General features: G+C 37.5%; 2 protein-coding genes across 2 annotated transcripts; one reads left to right on the forward strand and one right to left on the reverse strand.

Annotated features, from left to right (window-relative positions):
* Positions 1-635: 635 nt before the first annotated feature.
* Positions 636-11,982, reverse strand: LOC110052616 (mitogen-activated protein kinase 1-like). Its single transcript, XM_020758761.2, has 11 exons — positions 11,831-11,982; positions 11,563-11,689; positions 11,277-11,332; positions 9,453-9,642; positions 8,402-8,606; positions 7,387-7,466; positions 6,131-6,212; positions 4,244-4,353; positions 2,823-2,889; positions 1,982-2,068; positions 636-1,189 (listed from the first exon to the last, which is right to left on the reverse strand). The coding sequence occupies exons 1-10, from the start codon at positions 11,935-11,937 to the stop codon at positions 2,007-2,009; spliced, it is 1,086 nt and encodes a 361-aa protein (XP_020614420.1). The 5' UTR covers positions 11,938-11,982; the 3' UTR covers positions 636-1,189; positions 1,982-2,006.
* A 6,278-nt stretch (positions 11,983-18,260) lies between these two features.
* Positions 18,261-21,075, forward strand: LOC110052644 (5-hydroxytryptamine receptor 2C-like). Its single transcript, XM_089280165.1, has one exon. It carries the CDS (start codon positions 18,637-18,639, stop codon positions 19,735-19,737), a length of 1,101 nt encoding a protein of 366 aa, XP_089136291.1. The 5' UTR covers positions 18,261-18,636; the 3' UTR covers positions 19,738-21,075.
* Positions 21,076-21,389: the final 314 nt, after the last annotated feature.

Below are 21,389 nucleotides of genomic sequence, written 5' to 3' on the forward strand. Positions count from 1 at the left end.
GCTTTTTGAAAACTGAAAAAAGAATCCAATTTTAGAATTTTACAGTATGAAGAAACACGGAACGCCACATGAAAGTGCTTATCAAAAGCTAGGCTATCATTTAAGTCACACACTGGGTATACATATAGAGAAACCCCACCCTGGGCAGCATGAAAAAAAAAAAAAAAAAAACAGTACCGTATGAAAGTCTGCTCTATGACAGTCAACCCCTCTCAAGCGGTCACACCTTTTAGGCAGCCAGGAACAGCCAGTACCCGAGGGTACCGTTTAATAGGGGTTGAACTGCACTTTTAATTGAATGTCACACAACAGGGTTTCAACCATAGAATTGGTCGTTGAAACCAATATGAACATGAATGTACTGTTCAAGAGCTTTCATATGAATGGCCACACACTAGGGTTCCATTCACAGATTTACAAAGTCATGCAAAACTAAGTTAGAAACACTTTGAAGAGTAGAATAAACAGGACCACTATAAAAAGGCTTTAGTTTGTGTAGCTACACACAGAGGTTTAATCCACAGAGGGAATTTCATTTGAATGGTCATAAATGAAGGTTTAATCTAGACTGACTGACGTCAAGTTTGAACCAACCTGTGCACTTTGACAAACAGTAACACCACAACTCTCCATCATTATTGATGAGTCTGTAATTTTATTTTCATGGCCTGCATATATGTGTTTATATTGACTTTGATCAGATATTAAATGCAAATCAACGTTAGGTTTGAAACGGTTGACCTTCCATCAAGCCCTACTCTGTAAGCAAGACAAGGTAAGGCAACAGCCATTAAATAACTAGACTTAATATTCTCTCCATGTAGAAATGTTTCTCATTGTACCAAGTAACTACAGGACATACATCCTTTCTCTCAGTTTCAGCTGTTGTTTGAGTTGTCAAACAATGCTCCTTCGCATTATTTGACATAATAAGAGCTGCAAAGCAGTCTATTTTTTGGAGCAAAATATTAAATGACTTTTACAGAGGGCTACAAAATTGGAGGACAATCAGTTTTTTTATTTTACAGAGATATGGTGGAATGTTCTGCCAAGAATCAGAGTAACATATTATGATATTACTCTGAGCCAGAAACTCCATAATCTTCATGAAAAACTATAAATTTTACAATACATGTCTAACTGTTCAAAGCCTTTGTCAAATAGATATACAGGTTTATTGAGATTCCACCTAACAGGACAAGAAAGAAAGGATAACAATGTGTTATTTGGAGCTGATCCAGCTTAACAAATACATTGCATGTTGCTGTGTGTCTGTTCAGTAATAGATCACAGATGACGTCAAAATATGGTCAAAACAAAAGAGTGGCACATAGGTGCATATGTGTATGCCTTCTTTGATCTCTTACTGATCAGATACACAGCAACATGGAATCTACTTGTTTTATATAATATAGTCTGAATAGAAAAAAGTGTTATTGACATCACCTAAAAAAAGAAATTCAGCTATGTGTCTGTCCTCCAACAGATCATACATGAGAATAATTTGACTTATTATATAATTTGATTCGGTGCAGTAGAATTACATGAATTGATGTAAACTGATTTTGGGAACCCACAGAAGGTCATTAACCTCTAAAATCAGTAAATTGTTCCTGCCAATGACAATGAGGAAAATTCAGTTATTTAAAATTCCATTTCATTTTAAATGTCTACTCTAAATTCAAACAGTTCAATATTCAAAAGGAAAATTGAAAGAAAATTTGAAAGAAAATTTGAATTTTTAATGAGTAAATTTGGCTTGATCCATTAGCAGGGATTTCACTGACATTTTCAGCAACTGGTAACTTTCACAGATGGACAAAACTATTTGAACTGAACTTCTTTACACTGAGGAAGAACTTTCTTCACAGTCGGCCAATTTGCACGGTGCTCTGCCCATGTACATGTATGTGGCAATCTTCTTGATGTTTCTTTCAAATGAAAAAGGGATAATAGACTTAATGTGTTATGTTTGATTTACCTCCTCAAATATTGTGTTCTGTGCTTCAGTGTACACCAGGCAAGTACGGTGAGCCAGGGTAATGAGCAGTCTCAGAAAAGATGAGTGCTGAAATCAGAGAAGGAATTGATGTTATTATACAACAATTAATAGGAAGGAGTGCACTGGTTTTCAATTGAGTGTCGTAAAACCAAAACCAAACCAATTACTTACCAATTACACTATCCAGCCAATCTCAAACTGTAGTAAAACCAAAACCAAAACCAAAGCCAAAACTAATGTAATTGTCTGATTACTTTTGACACTCAACTGAAAACCACTCTAAGCCATGGAAAAGGCTTTATACTTAATAGGTAGACTCCTTTTGGAAAGCTCATTATTGAAAGCATATTAATTTACATCCTTTTCAATGGCTGGGCTTACATTTTGAAGGGATTATTGAAGCGCATATAAAAATGTCACATTGTAACTGGTCATTAAAACATACTTTAACTTGTCTGAAACACAATATGCGTTCACATAAATATTCAGTGACATCCCAATTTTCAAACTCGCAAGGGAAATGAAAATTGGTTTGAGAAAGCGGGTAGTTTGAGAAATTGGCAGTAAAATTACAGTGTTCAACTGGAAGAAGGTTCTAGTTATCAGGGGGTTCTAAAAATTGAGGGCTAGAAAAATTGGGATTCCACTGTAAATAACTAAAACATTATTCTTGCCTCTATTTATGACAGACTCACTGGCATCAACTGGTTGCATGACCCAACAATCTGTGTTACACGGTTGTTAAGTTTCTAGATAGTGCTTGATACCTCACAATGTAAATTAGAATTAATGCTACACTGTTTACTTTCACATTGATCACCTTTCAGTTTCTCTTTGGGAAGGTCATCCAGCTCTGTTTCAAATCTAAATGGCTCCTCAGCAATAGGCTGTAAAAACAACAGTTATTTGAAAAACTATTCTCTATTTAAATTACATTGTTAGAACATGACCATGATGTGGAGATTTTTTTCTTCATTATAGTAAAAATTTTGTCTACAACAATCATTCATGTTTGCAAAGAAAGAAAACAAAACCCATGAATAACTAGCTACAAATGCATTTAAATGTAAATTTCTGAAGATTACATCAGTTAATGCACTAATGTAAAACAACAAGCAGTGGTGGAATACATGCTTAACGGCAGCATTTTAAATCTGCATAACATACAGTTCAGAGACTACCTCTATTATTGCCATAACTAATACAATTTTCCCATCTTAAATAATTTGACTTGTAAGAAAACTTTAGAAACGAAAATAATTTGTTGTGGTTTGCTTCATGTTGCTTTTGGTCTCTGAAGGTGTCTGTTAGAATCTTGTCTTAGCTATAATAGTTTAAATAACTCTTAACACAGTCAGGCATCCAAGATTCGTAAAACCAAATTTCATGCTGTAAGCATGGCTCTAAAGAAATGCATGTTTACTGCTCATGCGACAAGTAAGAACACATCAGAGATAAAATATACATGTAGCTGTCTGTTGAGCTATTGTTTGCCACAAGTATGGAATTTTTGGGTTCATTTCTTAGGGAAAATCAAAGATTGGAGTCTTAAGTACAAAAACAGATTCTGTGTATCTTTACTCAACAAAGGAAGTGAAGAATCCTTGCCCAGATTGGATTCTTTGGTTCCTTTGATGCAACCGGATCTGAGTGATCCTGGATTAATCTGTTGTGTAAAGAAATGCAAAATCCATTTTCTGACTTGAGAATCTTATCCTGGATTTTCCCAAAGAGATGTACCCTTTGGCTTTGACTCTCAGACCCAGGGGTGGGGACTCCCTTATATGGGCTAAGTAGGTATGTGCATCCCCAAAGGGTATATATATATTTTTTAGCCATTTAGGTCATAAATAGGGTCTTGATTTTGGCCATTTTGGTCTGAAATGGGGTATGTTTTTTTGCACTCTAGAATTCTCTGGATTTGGCATGCTTTTTAAAAGAAACTACTTTTTCATCATAATTATCCATAACACCACCATCAAAGGCCCTTCACACTGCCTTTAACAACGGTCTGAATTAGAGACCTAAAAATAAGACAGGTCTGAAACAGGGTATTGATTTTTGGTCAGGTCATAAGTAGGGTGGGGAAAATCACAGATTTTGGTCTTAAATAGGGTCTGGGTTGTGGGAAGCGGGCCGCACACCTTCACCCAATTTTTCTGGGAGTACCCCCCTCCTGGGTCTTAGTCATCCCTCAAGAGGGAGAAGAAGTGTCATTGAGAAGTAACAAATGTACAGTACCTCATCTGCAGGGTCATAGTACTGCTCTAGATATGGATGAGCCAGGGACTCCTCTATTGTGATTCTTTTCTCAGGATTGAAGGTTAACATCTTATCTAACAGGTCTAGAGCTGTCAACAAACAAAATTATTCAGACAATGAGGTCCTGGCTACTATTGCTTCTGTCAGGGCAAGAAAAGACCAAGGTCCGATTGCCCAGGGCAAGTAAAATTTGCTCTCAGGAAAGTGAAAATAGAAGTTCAGTGGTTGGCAACTGAAATTAGCCTCAGTAGTCTTGCGAGTCTGAATGAAACTGTCAGCTTAATAAATAATAATCTCCAGTCAGAAGCTATTTCAAAATGTTGTTTGTGTTTGTCCTCTCATTGCCATAATGGCCGCCACATTGGGAAAGAAGCATTTTAGTGGGGGGCAAGTGAAAACTGAAATATACCAGCTCACTGGGCAACTATTTCTCATCCTGCCCTGTTCTGTGTGAGGCAATGAATATTAACATACCAGTATTTTTAAGGACAGGAGAGAAATCATTGAGAAGGGAAAAAAAAAACAAAAAAAAAACAGAGAAGCATACACACAGCCTAGCGTTTCTCACACTTCTTGTGTGTCCTTAAATATTTCCAAGTGAATATGAACCAGTGCACAAGCTGCAAGCAAGTATTTCCACAGCTTTATTTGAGTTCTCTCAAATTTTCATGTTGAGTGTTTCTATCAAACAATTAGATTATGAGCTCGAGATTTCTATTGTGTGATAGTTGATGAGGGCGCAGCCCAAGTCAACTATGGTGCGATAGAAATCGGGAGCGAATAATCTAATTGTTTTAGTATAAATCTACTAGTTATTCAAAACTTTATCTAAATCCTCTTCAAAGACTCTTCGAACGTGCTGATAAGTGGCCTTAATTTTGTTAAATAGCGCACACTGCTACGCTACTCACTATCTATCACCAAATAGGTAGTGAGTAGCATAGCCAATCAGAGAACAGTATTTGCAATAGAACGCTAGTAGATTTATACTAAAACTTCATAGAAACATAAAGAAAATGTTTTCTACTTCTTTTAGAACAATGTAAGAAAGAAGAAAGAAACTCAACTTGTTTATTTTGATTACCATAATGTAAATTCTCTTTGCTTACAACAGTTTGAGTTAGTTCTGTGTTTCCATCAAGTTACATGTAAAAACTTCATTCAGTAAGAATTATACTAGTCAATACATTTAGTTTATTTGCTCAAGATCGATTTCTATGAGGTGATAGTTGATTCACCTAATAAAATAGCACCTCATAGAAATCTTGAACTCATAATCTAATTGTTAAATATTACAATTGATTTCCTCTACATTGGCCATCCTCAGGTAGAATTTACAACCCACTGCAAAGTGCTGGCTCTACGGATTGGCACAAAGCCAGGGCAGGAAAAAACCCAGGTCTGATTTTCAGGGGCAAGTAAATTTTGCTCTTGGGCAAGTAAAAATGGAAGTTTGGTGGTCCGGTCGGCAAGTGAAATTAGCCTCAGTGGTCTTGTTAGTCATAATTTCCAATCAAAAACAATTTCAAAACTTAGGACTGCAAGATGAGCAAAACAATAAGTTTAAAGCATCGATTAATTTAAAATCCAAGCATACTTTGGTAGCATTTGTCCCCTGTTATAGTCTATCACAGATTATTGACAGTATCTAGTCAATGATGTAGTTAATACGGCATGAACATTGTGCACCCATTGGGCAAATAGTATTTTAGTGGGGGAAACTGAAAACTGAAATGTGCTGGCCCACTGGGCAACTGGATTTCAAACATTTTTCCTGCTTTGGCAGCCAAGACAAAATGTCCCAGACATTATAGGAAGGAGGTTGATCATGGAGGGTCAGATGTATTACAGAATGCTTACAAGTACCTTTTGGATCAACAGTATTTTGAAAGATCCGCTCCCAAGGAACCTTTGGTTTGAAGGATAATGACTGAATATAACTACGAGCCTGTACAAAACAACAAACACACATTTATAAAGATCAGAAGATTTACATCCATTCCGTAGTTTTTTGCCTCATGTCCATGTGACAAAGATACGTGGACACAAGGATAACAAGTAACTTCGGTACATTCCTATGTAAGACAGTCCTGTGCAACCATTCTTTGCATTCCTAATATAAGATTCCCATGAAGGGTAGCAACTTGCAGGTTAATCAATTTTGGTTATGAAAGACAAGGGTAAAACCGATGATGAATTGATAGTGTTTGGTACCACTGATTTTCAAGCAAGTTTCAAGCACATCCTGTGCAGATTCAAGACACTTACTTACTTATTTTTTAAGGGGACTGGGATGTAGACCTTAGAGACTCAACCATTTTGCAGTTACTTGTGACAGGCTGTTTTTAGTCTTTTCTTTTGTTGTGTCAAAGGCCTCGGTTCAGGCAACTCTCTTGCATTTAAATCAAATTTCACAACAAATAACAGGGTTAAGTGTTGAAGTGATGGGTTTCAGTCATACTGAAAAAATCTAAAGACGACCATGACTGGATTAAAAATAACCTTGAAAGTTCATTTTCTGCAAATAAGCAAACAGATATAACTCACAAAAATTAATTGCTAGGTCTATTATCGATATCTCACTGTACATTTACCACCATGGGTCAGATCATGGCATCAAGCTGATCAAATTGCATTCTTAATGGTGCCGGAAGTGCAACGCTTGCATTCTGTTAACTTTACATTTTTAGCATGAGAGTAGCCTGTGTACATCTGAATGCCAAATTACTTTCCTACGGAAGGCCCAGTCAAAATCTAGGGATCACAATGAACTGATTAAAAACTATCATATAATGAGCAATTTCTGAAAGTACGTGAACAGGTATACATCACAAAAATTAACTGTCAATAAGGGTTGAATTGAGATCGAAGCAGATTGAATTTTGTTCATAAAATTAATAGAAGTGGAAATGTATCCTATCTAAATGATCTAGCGTTATGCTTGCATTACACTTGTTTAGTTTGGCGGTGGATTTCTTCACACTAAACAAGTGTCACAAGGTAGTCCAGGCATAGGGTCTTTGGTTTAACAGCCGAAGATAAACTGACAAGCCATACATCATACAGTCAATCAGAGTATGCAAATAATGCTACATCCAGGGTTATTGAGCACTATTTTTTACCTTTTCATTCATGATGCACATCAAATCCTCTTGTGATGGTGAACCCAAAACACCCAAGATGTGGTTCAGTTGATCCAGGTCTGTGTTTGTCAAGGACATCAAAGGGGAACTAGCATGAAATGTTTTATTGTTATTATTATTATTATTATTATTATTTGGCTCTATAGGGCCTAACATTTATCAGCCTCTGCCTGGAAAGGTAAAATTGTTGATCTGCTGACATCGGCAATCCACTTTGCTATATGTACATCACAGAACCATTTTCAGGCAAATGCAAATCAGGCTCAAAAACTTGTTATTTCGAAAATATATATTATATCTTGCAGCTCTTACACCCCGTGGGATTGTTCCACTTAGAGGGCCGTTTTCTAAATTCTATTGTACAGCCTGCTAAAATTTGAAGCTGTTTTTCACAACTGTTTCTTGAAAGTGTCACAAAAACAGTACAGATATAAAGTGCTGTAAATAATATCTGTAAGTTATGGAAAGAAGGTTGGGACAAAGAGGAAAAGAATTAGACCTGGATCATTTTTAATGTACCTCCTGCAACTGGTTCCTATCACACCCCAGAACAAAATATTTATGTCCATCTGATCCTGGTAGTTAATAAGCTTATCTCATTTTTTAGTATAAATCTACAAACTTTCTATCACCAATGCCGTTCTCTGATTGGCTGCACTACTCAATATATACAATCATGGTATACTGTGATGGATAGTAAGTAGCATAGCAATGTGCCCTAGTTAAGAAAATGACGGCTGCTTCTTAGCATTTTCAAAGTGTCTGTGGAGAGGATTTAGATGAGATTTGGATGAATAGTAGATCTATACTGCAAAAATTAGATTATTCACTCTTGATTTCTATGTGTGATAGTTGACTCGGGCTGAACCCTCATCAGCTATCATGCGATAGAAATCTCGAGCTCATAATCTAATTGCTTGATGGAAAGAGTTATAACATTCAGTAATTCAATCATCACATACAAATGTAACTGGTACAGTTCTGTTAAGGATACAATGCTTTCCAGGAAACAGAGGACGGTTAGATAACATCTCTGCAAGAATGCATCCCACCGACCAGATGTCAATTGCCTTACTGTAACCTTTGGAGTTCAACATGATTTCAGGTGCTCTGTACCATCGTGTGGCAACATATTCAGTCAGGAATCCAGTATGATCATGATCGGGGTCTGCTACACGTGCCAGCCCAAAATCACAAATCTGGACAAAGAAGGTGGACGTAAATTCATGTTAGTGGCAGTACCCTTTAAATATTCTGAAGTACTGTCCATACAGTAAACAGCACAACTATAGAGATGCAGTTAGGGTAAGAAAAACATCTTGAAATCCAGTTGCCCAGTGGGCAAATACATTTCAGTTTGTTCATGCCTGATCAACTACATCATTTACTAGGTACTGTCTAAAATCAGTGATTGACTGTAACAAAATGAGCTTACTGGTACTAAACTAGGTAAATGATACTAGACAGCGACATAAATGTATGTTTTTAAAACTAATCCATGCTTTCAACTCATTGTTTTGCTCATCTTGCAGCCTCAAGTTTTGAAATTGTTTTTGATTGGAAATTATCACTATCAATACTACTGAGGCTAATTTCACTTGCCCACCAGACCATCAAACTTCCATTTTCACTCAAGCCCAAGAGCAATGATTTACTTGCCCTGGGCAGTCAGCTGGACCTGGTTTTTTTTCTCCTACCCTGTGCAGGCAGAAAGCACAATGTCTCCTTACCTGATAGAGGGTTCTGGGTAAAACTAGGTTTGAACTTAGTGGCAATAAATCAACTTACGTATAAACTCAACCATTGCTATGACTGCATCAGGGACAAATTTTTCAAATCCCAGGAGCATGCCTCTAGGATATTACAAGTATGTGCTCAAACGTTTCCCGTCAAAGAGCCTCCTATGAAACTTCACACGCTGGTTAAAGTTGGTATTATGGTGTATGTGGTACGGTACAAAAAAAGAGACGATTTGTATTGCTATAAGAGAAATTACACGAGCACCAGTACATGAACTAAAACAAGTTTCACACTCGGTTAAGTACCTTGAGGTCGCATGTTGTATTCAGCAGAAGATTACTGGGTTTCAAATCCCGATGAAGTACATTAGCCGAGTGGATGTACTTCAGTCCTCGTAGGATTTGGTACAAAAAGTAACAGATGTGATCATTGCTCAGTTTCTGTGTCTTGAGCAACTTGTACAGATCAGTCTCCATCAGACACTGGACAATATAGCTGAAGGAAGTCAAGGGAAAATATAAGGCTTTTCAGAGTTCAATGTCTTAAGACATTTAAGAGGTTGAGGCCAAAACAACTCCGGCTTCGAAAGCCTCAAACAGTCCACTTGTAGGTCATCCATAACATTCCAGCAAAGCTGAATGAAATGTAGTGACTCTTTCATGGTTAAAATACTTGTTCTCATTTATGCTGCCAGCATGCATATGTACCTGTATCACAGTTTCTGCATCTATGACCTGTCAATGATATACTCAAACAGGACTAAACAGTGGGAAAAGCTTTGTTTGAACTCTTAGTAGTTCTGGGAAAAATTAAGGTTTTCTTGTCTACTACCACTGATGGTATTCCCATAAATATTGTTATCCCTAACAACCACTGCCATGCCCGTGAGACCAAACTGAGCTTAACTTTGCAGGTATGTCAGCAGTCAACACCTTTGGCAGATAGCGAATACCAGAACAGTGTCTAAGATCATGTTGGTTGCTATGTCACTGGCCTTAACCTCATTACCTGTTAACCATCTTTTTCAAATTATACAATAAACTATGTTAACTTAACAGACATTTCGACAGCTTTCTAAATTACTGATGTTGAAATAAACATGTACATATTAGACTTGTCCACGAGTTTAGCTGCGAAAGTCGAGTAGTGTCCGCAGTTAGAAAAATGTCTGTCACACTCAAAACCCAATTGCAAAGAACATGAGGAAGAAGAACGCACTTTCTTCTTAATCATGACAAAAACAGACAATCTAATTACTGAGGTCCTGCAAAGGGGCTTATGCTTGTCTTGATTTAAACAAATCTTCAACATGAGTTATTTTAGTTGTCACTATTCATCATCCTCCATGTGGCTGTTACAATTTCCACGTGTATGTCAGAATTTTACCCCCACAGAGCCTTATTATTTGCTTAGGAATTTAAGTTCTAATTTGCAAGGTTCACACTGAAAATCAACATCGCACTGAAGAATGAACAGTATAAATTTCAAATAAAGAACTTTTCAGACAGCAAAGACAACACCAGTAGCGCAATATTTTGAAAAAACTACACGAATTGCTGGACTACCCCATCAAAAACAATCCGGGTTCCATCTCAAAATGGGCTTAACACCAGCAAACCATAGAGTATTTCTAAACAAAGATTGATTAACCCGCAGCTTTAAACAGACGCGTTTGTGTTTTAAATAGAAATTCGAGACCGTAAAACCCGACAGCTGTTTAAATACGGGCTTGACGCGGAAAAAAAATACGCAGTAAGGCTGGATATTTCGCCTTAATTTTGAAACTGTACATGTAGCGAAAGGGACATTCCAACGAATTAAAAATGCTCAGATACAACTGTGACTGTGCAGGTTAATGAAGTTTAAATTATGTTCTACTCATTCGATATGTTTACCACTTTTGAATTTTATAGAGCGTGTCCACAACAGCAATGATAAAATTTCGTGGAAGACTTAAAGTCGGGAGCTTGGAAATGTCGGTACTGTTTGAATACGACTTGAAAGGCACAAGGTACCAATTGAGTTTGTTATGGCATTGGAAAGTTCACAAATAACAGAGAGATTCCAAGTAGAAAAAAATACCGCTAGAATGTGTCTGTGATTCCTATAACATAGCTCTCAAAGGATACACATCTTTCATGTCTTCTATGCTTGGTGCGCGGATTATGTCCATTATCCCAATGATCTGAAAAGCGAAAGGAGTACATAAAACAAATTAACTAACATCCCGATCAAAATCGTTGAAACACAGACAACAGGGGGACATTAACATGGAACGTTTCAGGAGAAAACGCATCCGAATAACGCCTAAACAGTCTATAAAGCTACTGGAATGTTCCCATGTGCGTCACTTCGGTCTCAAGTGACCGTCTAAGCGCTATGATAGCCCCTCTTGTGCTTGACTTGGGTACTAACATTTTCGTGTTTAAATCGACGTAAAATCTTGATCTCTCGTAACGTTCGCTGACAATAGGTCTGGTGCTCGAATGGACTGATCTTCTTGATCGCCACCCTCTGTCCCGTGGCATTATCTAACGCGGAGCTGTGCATTGAAAAGAAAAAGAGCAAGAATGAAGAAGTTATTTGACTGAAAACTGCAAAATCGAACAGCATTTGAAGGTGCAAAACGCATTTGAACTTGCTGGAAAAAGGAAACACCGAGGCTTGACAGCGCTCTCCTTACCAAACCATTCCATAGGCCCCTTCTCCTATGTAACTTAAATTCGTATAGCGAGGTCCTACATCGAAAGCTTGTCCTCGAACAACTTCAGGCGGAGAAGGCGCCGCCATGTTTGTGAACAGCTTCCGTTTCGTCTACTACACCGTATCGAGGCTGACGCGCCCTGCAGAATGCGGTCTGGAAAACCCTTCCCAGCATGCAGTCGAGCTATGCATGTAGATCGGCTCGCAATATACACTAAAATGACCCACGAATGGCTCTTCTTAATCTTTGAGACAAACTCAAGCAGAACTTTCAAGACTGAGAGCCGCAGTGTTGGTGGATCGGGGAGGGCATGCAATTTGTCAAAACAAATTTGTATTGTCTTATCGAATGGAACGATTATAAACAACGAACTAATGTCACCAACACTGCCCCGCTCAGTCTTGAAAGTTCTGCTTGACTTTGCCACGAAGAAGAGCCATCTCCTACAAATCATATTTTTCACAGAACACTTCATACGGGATTTCACAATTTATTAATGTAGGGCTGCAAGTTTACGCAAACACCTAAAAAACGACGACATTTTTGTCTTATATTCTACGCAAAAATAAATAAATAAACAAATAAAGAAAGAAAGAAAGAAAGAAAGAAAGAAAGAAAGAAAGAAAGAAGGAAAGAAATCAGGGATGACAATCACGACGCTCACAGCTCATAACCGTTTATGTTGATAATTAGCGCCTTTTTTCAGAGAAATTTCCAACAAAATGCGCTAATTATAGCATCTTACTGTGTGTGCATATGTCCACTTATACTTATGCTTATGCTTATGCTTATGCTTATGCGCTGGTGGGAACCAGCCTTCAGCCGCGATCGAACAAATGCCAATCGTCATTAGCCATCCCCCTCCACACCCACGTACCCATCAAAACAAGAAAAACGGGAGGGTATTGAATGCAAAGGAAATATTCGCGTTAAGGAAGTGGAGTAAGGTTTTTCGAAAATATATTTTTGTATTGCTTCTTTTTTTTTTTTCGACAATCTTTTGGCCAATCGTGGGAAACCATCGCGAAAATTGCCATATTAAAACCGCGAAAAAAACATTTAATGTGCCACACAGTTATTTTCTCGCACCAACCTGCCACCCACATAACCTTTGTAAAGACAAGAAAGAAGTAACTGCATTTCCACCGGTCGATTACTATGGACACCCACACAGTAGAATCGTGAATATCTAATTGGCACTCGTTCGGCACTCCCACAACCACGCCGACAACAACAACCTCAACTCATTTCGACTGACTCACAGTAAAATGATTATGCTCTAAATACCAGTAAAAATTGGAATAGTTTTCTTAAAATCGCTTTTTTTCCTTCCACAGGATAATCTAATGAATTTGGGTATCTTTTAGTAAAGCCTTAGTTCAGTTTTAATCCGATCCACAAACAGGAACTTTAATTTCAAATGTTTATGCCCACGCACAAGTTCCGTTCTTTTCTCTGTTATCAGAATGGAGAACGCCAAACCACAATGAACGATCAATGAAACCATTATCAAAGTTTGTATTGCACCAGTCTCTTCAAATTCAGGTAAACGTCCGTTGATCTTTCTTTGATAATGTAGTCTTTTTCGCGTTAATTTCAGTTTGAGAAGACAGTTTAAATTCATTTAAAGGCCACTTAATTAACTTGTTTGTCATTAAATTAAAGCACTACTGTAAATGTTTATTTTGTATTCTAAATATTAACAATTTTAATATCTATAGGCATGTCTTTTTATCACGAATTTGTATTTTTACACCGTTTTTTAATTTTTTAACTCGAAGATAATAGCTTTATACATGAAACTACTCTTAAATTCGAGTTTTGAATAAAGTTTAATATATGTATGTATGTGTAATGCCTTACTATTTCTTTGCCGCTGTTTTAGGTGTGAGTGTATACGTGGGTCAACTTAAGATCTTTTTCTATTGTTTTCAAAAAAGAACGTTTGTAAAGGAAGAGATAGGCTTGTGGGATTAACAAAATTAAAATCGGAACTTTAGTTTAGAGATCAAATGAATGGATCGTGGGCTAGACCTGTTTGTTAGTCTGTCTCAATCTCTCCAGCCTCCACCCTTCTCTTGAATTAACCTTTAACAACTTTGATATGGCGAATGAAAAAAGGGACAAAAGTAATGAAAGCTAATGAAACCAGAACATCACCGAATAATTAATACTACGGTTTTCATCTGGCATAATTAGTGATAGAGTGCAGCTGCGGTGGTTTATCCCGATCAAAAATTATTTTTCCTAAAATAAAAGTTTCGGTCTCTTCGATAACCTTCAGTTAGGCACCTTACTAATGAAGGTCAACGAAAGGACGAAAGCGTTTCAGTATTTTAGAAAGAATAATTTTTTTGATAAGTGTCAACCACCGCTTTTACATAAATGTTATTGAACTAGCAAGGGGTCTGTATTGGAGAAATATTGATCAAGTTCTAGCTTTTTTTGCAGGTTTATGAACCGAGCCGCATAAAGTTACAAAAAAAAAAAAACAAGACCAAAATTCTCCAATACGGACCGAACAAGCTAGTTCAATAAAGTATTTATTACAAATTAATGGCTTTTTTTAATCTGCTGACAAATTGATGCGTCTCCGAGATCCATTCTCGGTAAACGCGCTCGAAAGAAAGCATTTGTTTACTTTTCTCAGGTCCTTTTTGTGAACATTTTACTGAAATTGTCCTCCAAACATGAAGGTAAAAAAGATTTTGACTCAACAACAGAGAGGTCTTTATTTTGCGCAATGAATGAAAAAAGCAGTTCGCCTAAATTGGTTAGGGAGTGGTCCATCTATAGCAAAAAATCGGACCGTGAAATCACATTGCTCCGTGAGCGGGGAAGATAAACTAAATCCTGCGCTATGATTGGCCACCCGAGAGGGCAAGACTGTACCATCTTGTTGCTCGGGACTAGCTACCCGTTATGTCCCGCAAGGAAAAATTCTCCGAAAGCCGTATAATAAATTCTTTATTGACCAAGCTTTTTCGTTTAAGATGGCCTCTTTTTTTTTTTTTGCGAGTTTATGGACCTTGACTCCCTCTTGGTACATAAACAGTCTAAACACGCAAATAAAGAGCTTGGCCAATATCCAGCCATCTTGAACGAAAAAGCTTGGTCAATAACCCATGGCCATATATATATTGAATCCCACCGACTAGTTCAATTTTGGACCCACGTATTATAATATGCTATGTTTCTTTAGTTGGTGCCACTGAAAAAGGTTCGACATAATTTAACACTGCCGGGGAGAAAAAATTGAGCACATTAGCCACTATAAACAACAACATTTGAACATTTTGCACTGACCGTGGAACAAAGAGTCAACAAGGTTATTTACATTGTATTGCAAACTTCTTTGCGACTGTTTTAAATATCTTCTCGAGAGAAATCATTTCTAAAAGTACTGTTGTTAGAGCAAATGTCAAAAACAAATTTTGAAATGCAAATGAAACACTTGAAAGTACTGGTGAAATCAAACTGATGGTGAAATTTTACTGAGATTGCAGAATTTTTCTGAACTTGGAAATGATTTTTTTTCTCCAGTTCCCATATAAAAAAATGGTTTTTAGGGTTATTTCAGGCAACTATTTATGTCTTAAGCTTTTCGAAAATGCAAAAAGGACTGTATTATACTTAAAGGTATTCCGGTACAAGGTTTTTGTTTATTTAAAATTGCAACTTTTGCAATCAGCAAATGAAATATTTACCTTTTTGTGCACGCCAACGTCGAATACGACATTTAGTTTTGGAATAATACAATCCAGATAACATTTTCTTTGGGGAGGCGGATAGGGCTTATTGCACTATACATTGTGCCCATGGCCTGAAGGACAAGGTCTCAGACCCATAGAGCACTTTAATTTTTTAGCCTCAGCCGAAAACACGAGGTGGGCTCGGAGAATTCGATACAGTTTTGCAAATCTCCAGCATTAAATTTGCCGGTACCCATTCAGTGTACACCTGGGTGGAGAGAGACACTGTTAGAGTAAAGTGTCTTGCCCAAGAACACAACACAATGTCCCCGGCCGGGGCTCGAACCCGGACCACGTGAAATGTGATCTGCACGCAGGCCCCTTTTACCACTCTCGGGCTACACTGCCAGTTAGGCACAAGCCGTCAATTGACCTAATGAGATGGACGTTTGTGCAGAAGAACTCTGCTCAAAATACTGACTTTTGACGCAGTGCATTGCACCAAATGTTTGTAACAAAACTAACTACTGTACGTACTTCATGTAATTCTAAATGCGAGCTACCTGTCAAATTAAAAGATCAGGAATGATAAATCAGACTAACTGGTTGTCTACACTTCAAACAATAGGCGGCAAGTTGTTCAAAACAAGTCATTGCTTTTAATATAAAATAAAAAATCAAAACTTTGCCTTCGTTATAGAACAATTACGTTGACGAGTTACAGTGGAATGTTATTCATATGTGGCGCTATCACAGTTACTTATTGTTTGGAACAACTGATGAATAGAAAGGTGTATTAAAGTGTAAACGATATAATGAAACCTGGTCAAAAGATATTTTCATTAAGTTCTAAATCGAAAAGATAAGTGTAACGAAATTCGTCTTAAAAGAGAACCCCGGCCTAACAGCTAAATTCAAAATGATTGCGTCAAAAGTAGATGAAATTAACGGGGCAGAAATATATAGTAGCTAAATTTAACGGCAAATAAATTCATCGAAGCAAACCTGATCAGCTAGGAAAACAAAACAAACTTATTATGGGTATATTATGTATACAAAAAGATTACTGTATTGAATCGAAAGTCTTAACGTAATCCGTGGTTTCTAGTCTGCGATAGCCATTTGATACAATCAGCTAGCTGAAACTGATTATCACTTCTTTACTATGGCGAATTATGTAGAACATAAACTCTCAGCCTCTCGGAAAATCACTATAAATAACCTTAAAGGATTTAAAAGTGTACTTACCCGTATATTCACTAAATTCAAAAGCATTTGAGTACCAACTTACCAAAACCTTTTAGAGGTAGCTTAGAACGGAGCAATCAATCTATATCTTTTGTTTTGAGCTGTCACATCAATTTTAAAAATACAGCACAATGCCTTTTCTCCGTGGGGCAAAGTTTGGAAGCTTAGCAAATTTGTAACATTTCTGGCATATTTTGGAATGCGACACTTTACGCTATTTCAAATCAAAACGTTTTTTTTAAGGGGGCGCCGACATTTATGCTAATCTGTTCTCTATTCCTTACAGCACAACTGGGACATTATTCTTGTTTATCTGTTGTTTCTTTTGTGTGATTTTTTAGAAGAACTAAAATGTAGCGCCCGTTTGCCATCCTATTTTAACCTAGGACACCCGAAAAACTGATATTCTGGTTGCAAAGACGTCGCTCCGATATCAGGCGTAAAAAACAAAAGCGAGGCCATTGCACTGTAATGAATATTAACACGAGTAAAAGTTCATCTCATTAAAATCAGGCTGACAGTTTAGAATTTCTTTATTTGATAAATAATTATGCTGATCGATTAAAGTTTGTTTCTTAAAACGATCATACAATGAAGTAAGACAGATATATAACTTCCTACTCTAATTTCATGAAGGCTGTTCAATTGAAAAACACTTAGGCGTTGACCCAGGTGACACATTATTTGGAATTTGGAAGAAAATGGCAAATATCCAAAAAAGAAATAATAATAACTGTCGAAATATAAATTACCATCTAAATCTGTTGTTTTCTATACATTTCGTGGACCCCAGGCAGTGGTGGACATTATTTATTGATAATTTCACGTAACATACAGTTCAGAGTTTGATATATTTGGAGATATAAATTAGTGTTTGTTAAGTATATAAGCATAGAGATAAGCATGCTATATTATTCGACGTCCATACTGATATTAAATTGACATTTCGTGGCAAATTAACGACGCCGAAGGGCACACGACAAATATTTCATGGCCTGTCCAAGTATGTAAATTTCAAACAATATCATGAAATCAAAATAAGGACTCCATGAAAGAGCGGCCTTCTTGTAGTAATGAAACAACACAGCTGGCGTGTGTGTAAATTCGTGTTCAGAATTGACAGAAAATATGATCTCTTACAATCGGAGAGTATCATCACAGTTATTACACAGGTAATATGATAATACCACTCTTGGCAATGAAAAAAACACCTGCGCTGCGTGGATAAAATGTCGCACGGTCAATATATAAACAAAAAAAATACGCGTTTCTAATTCAACGAATGTAGTTTGTTTACTTTGCGAGTTTTTTCAAAAAAAAAAAAAAAATCAATAGCAATTAAAACAGTCATAAAAGCAAACAGACGGCGTTGATACCCTAAATGTCAAAAAAAAAAAAAAAAAAAAAAATGAAAAAATAAGTAAATAAAAAAAAAATTACAAGAAAGTAATGAAATAGAAGTAGTAGATGACAGTTTATAGAAAACGTTTTGCATACTGCCGGAACACGGTTAGACTAGAATGACCAGCGTGAAACAAATGTCTTCATCATATCAGCGTATTGCCCTCGTTTGTTGTCAGGGTAGTTTAGCAAATTTGGTGCTACTGTGAAGTGAGCCTTGGGCGACACCGTATAAATTATGCAAACTACGTAACAGTTTGACTGTGGTGTGAAAACCTATCGGTAGTAAGCAGTTGTTGGTGTAAAATCATAGACAAAACACGAAAAAACAATTCCGTTCAGTTCGATTGACGGAGATGAATCTGGCTACCTGGGAGTCCGTGTCATAATCGAGAAATTGCATCAAATCCGTGTGATAATATCATAAACTATTGAAGACTGAAGATGTCGTCGCCGTACACAGTGTTCTTTGACCAGTACTGGTTCGATACGAGTCTTCCAAGCATCATCGTGTACATCATTGTGTCGCTCTTCACCATATTCTCAAATCTCCTCCTTTGCGTGGCTTACTGGAAAGATCCATTCCACAACCTAAAGACCGCGCAAAATTACTTCGTTCTCAACTTGGCGATCGCCGATCTCATTATGGGTGCCATTTCAGAGCCTCTTCTTGTAGTGACGTATTGGTATGACCACAACCTCATCTACTTCATCCACTATCTATTCGCTATCATCTCTGCGGCCTGTTCGTTACTCAACATAACAGCGCTCTCCATAATTCGATATTTCGCCGTGAAACAGCCCTTTCTCACTCAAAGCATCGTTAACGAGCGCAGTGCGTTAGTCGGCATCGGTGTTGTCTGGGTCATAGCTATCCATTACGCCCTGCTTCCGTTTGTGGGATGGAGAGACAAAACTTTTCAACTCTACTTGTATGGCTTAGCCTGCGTGATTCCGACCGTGGTATTTATCGTCGCTTATTTCCTGGTGTATCGTGCGCTACGTCGCCATACGACCGTGATCAAGGGTCTCGGAGAGGGAAAAAGCTTGGCTCTCGAAAACGCGCTTCGTACAGAAAAAGCTGCAACGCGAACGGTTTTGCTGGTTCTGGTGGTGTTCCTTGCGTTATGGATTCCGTTTTTGAGCATCGATTTTATAATAGTTCAATGTGAGACCTGCAGAAACGAAACGTTTCACATGGCTCGGGACATCACCCTTTCGCTGGTGTATTTTAGCAGTGGAATTAATCCGGTGATTTACGCTTGGCGCGTGAAAGTTTTCCGGAGAGCTTTTATGCGCGTATTGAGTGTCCAAGGGGGGTGTTCTTTTAATCGAAGCCGTGCATTGTGGAAAAGGACTATTAATGGTGGGGTTTCGCTACCAAATCTCGCGCTGAACAGTTCCAAGCAAGCAAGTTGGAATGTGGTATATCCTGGTTTGAAGGGAGAAACTATTGATGGCAGCACAGGGCAAGCAAATGAATCGCTAGAACTTAGTTCAGCAGAGTTGGTTGTTTGTAAGACACCTGCCGCTGTACCAAATTGAAAATTTGGCAAAGTCCCCGTGAAAATATGCTACAAAACCCGCAGTTTTATTTGTTTTCAGTTGGATAAAAGCTAAACAAACTGTTTACGTGTTTTCGTGGTCTCTGCGGAACACGTCGGGAGTATAAATGTAGATAGCCTTCATACAAACGAAACAGTACGTGTCAAAGTGTCCACGTAATATTTACTGAGTCCTTTTGAATCTTCTCTTGGGGCAAGTCTTTTGAAGTGGCGCATCTGCCGCTGGTGTCAAACAATTTTTAATTTTCGTGCGTCGCATTGTCTGGGGAAACAACAATTAAAGGAACATTAAGAAAATTGAACCATGGTTGTTATATCCACTAGACGCCCAAATTAGTTCTACGAATTAATAAAAGGACACCTGCCATGCCAATTCCAACAATGGCAGCTCTCGTGATCAAATGAAAGTTGGCTTAAAAAGTAACAACTATAGCCGAGTACAAGTAATCAGCAGCTAAGATAATAAAAAACTGTCATTTCGAATCAGATATGGTTTTCAGGAAAAAGAGTAAATTGCATCCAAATTCGGTTTGTGTCAACTTGTGGATGGAAAATTGTCGCGACGTGATTGAAAATAATTCTATACTGGCATATTCCAGCATCAGGACGCTGCGGGTGTCGGGCGCGAGCCAAAGGAAAGAAAACAAAGGCAAATGTGAAAATGAAGGAACTGGCTTATTTGAAACAAAGGAGGTCGTGGAATTTATTAGTTAATGGCCAGAGTCATTGTGAAAAATGTTAATTTGAGTTGGAGCTAATGGAGGAAGAATACACTTTGTCAACAGACTTCAGAGAGGAAATGCTACCAGTTGCAACTAAATTCAAATTTACTCGTCTAAAGGCCAAAATCATAGACATATTTGGGTTTTGAGCACAAACAGCTCGAAAATTGAAGGCAAACAAGAAAAGCAAACAAGGACGAAACATTTAGAATTCCAAATTCGTGTTTAAACAAAACTTAGGTTTGACCTACAGGGAAGTCTTTTTAGTAAAGCGCGACAAATGTGTTTCGAGCTATTTCTTGAAAAAGCAAAAGAGAACCTTCGAGAAAATGGAAATTATATGTGTGGTCTGATGTTTGCCAACAGCATGATATACTCTTTTGATTAATTTACCAAGTTTTAATAAGTATCGCTGAGATATTTTTACAAAATGTTCAAACTTCAGTAAATGAATCTAGCGTAAAAATTGGGCTAGCGCTTTTCACAAATTTTGTCTAGTAGATGCTGGGACTATTTTATACCTATAAATACACATACAATTTCTATGTCGAATAAATAAATAAATAAATAATAAATAAAGCGATGTTTCTAGCCAAGACGTATGTTGTTTTTAATCACAGCGTATCGTAAGGTTGCGTGCAATTTCACTTGCAGCTCAAGGTGCCGGGAGCTAAAAGGAATAGTGATAATATTTCTGTAATTGCATGGGCGCAGAATAATTTTTGATGTTGATAAAAGCGCGGAATTTAGTCATTACACTCAACAAACTTTTTTTGACGTCTGTTAAATTTCTCAAACGGTATTGCAAAAACTGAGTGGCAGGTTTAAGGATTTTCAATCATAAGATCGGGGGAAGGGGTACTCCTGTTTTGTCATGTACTGCGGATCACTACTGGGTCCTCAGTTTTAA

The sequence above is a fragment of the Orbicella faveolata genome, unplaced genomic scaffold, assembly GCF_042242905.1.
Source record: "Orbicella faveolata isolate gen_17 unplaced genomic scaffold, um_ofav_v1 contig_47, whole genome shotgun sequence".
Taxonomy (NCBI): domain Eukaryota; kingdom Metazoa; phylum Cnidaria; class Anthozoa; order Scleractinia; family Merulinidae; genus Orbicella; species Orbicella faveolata.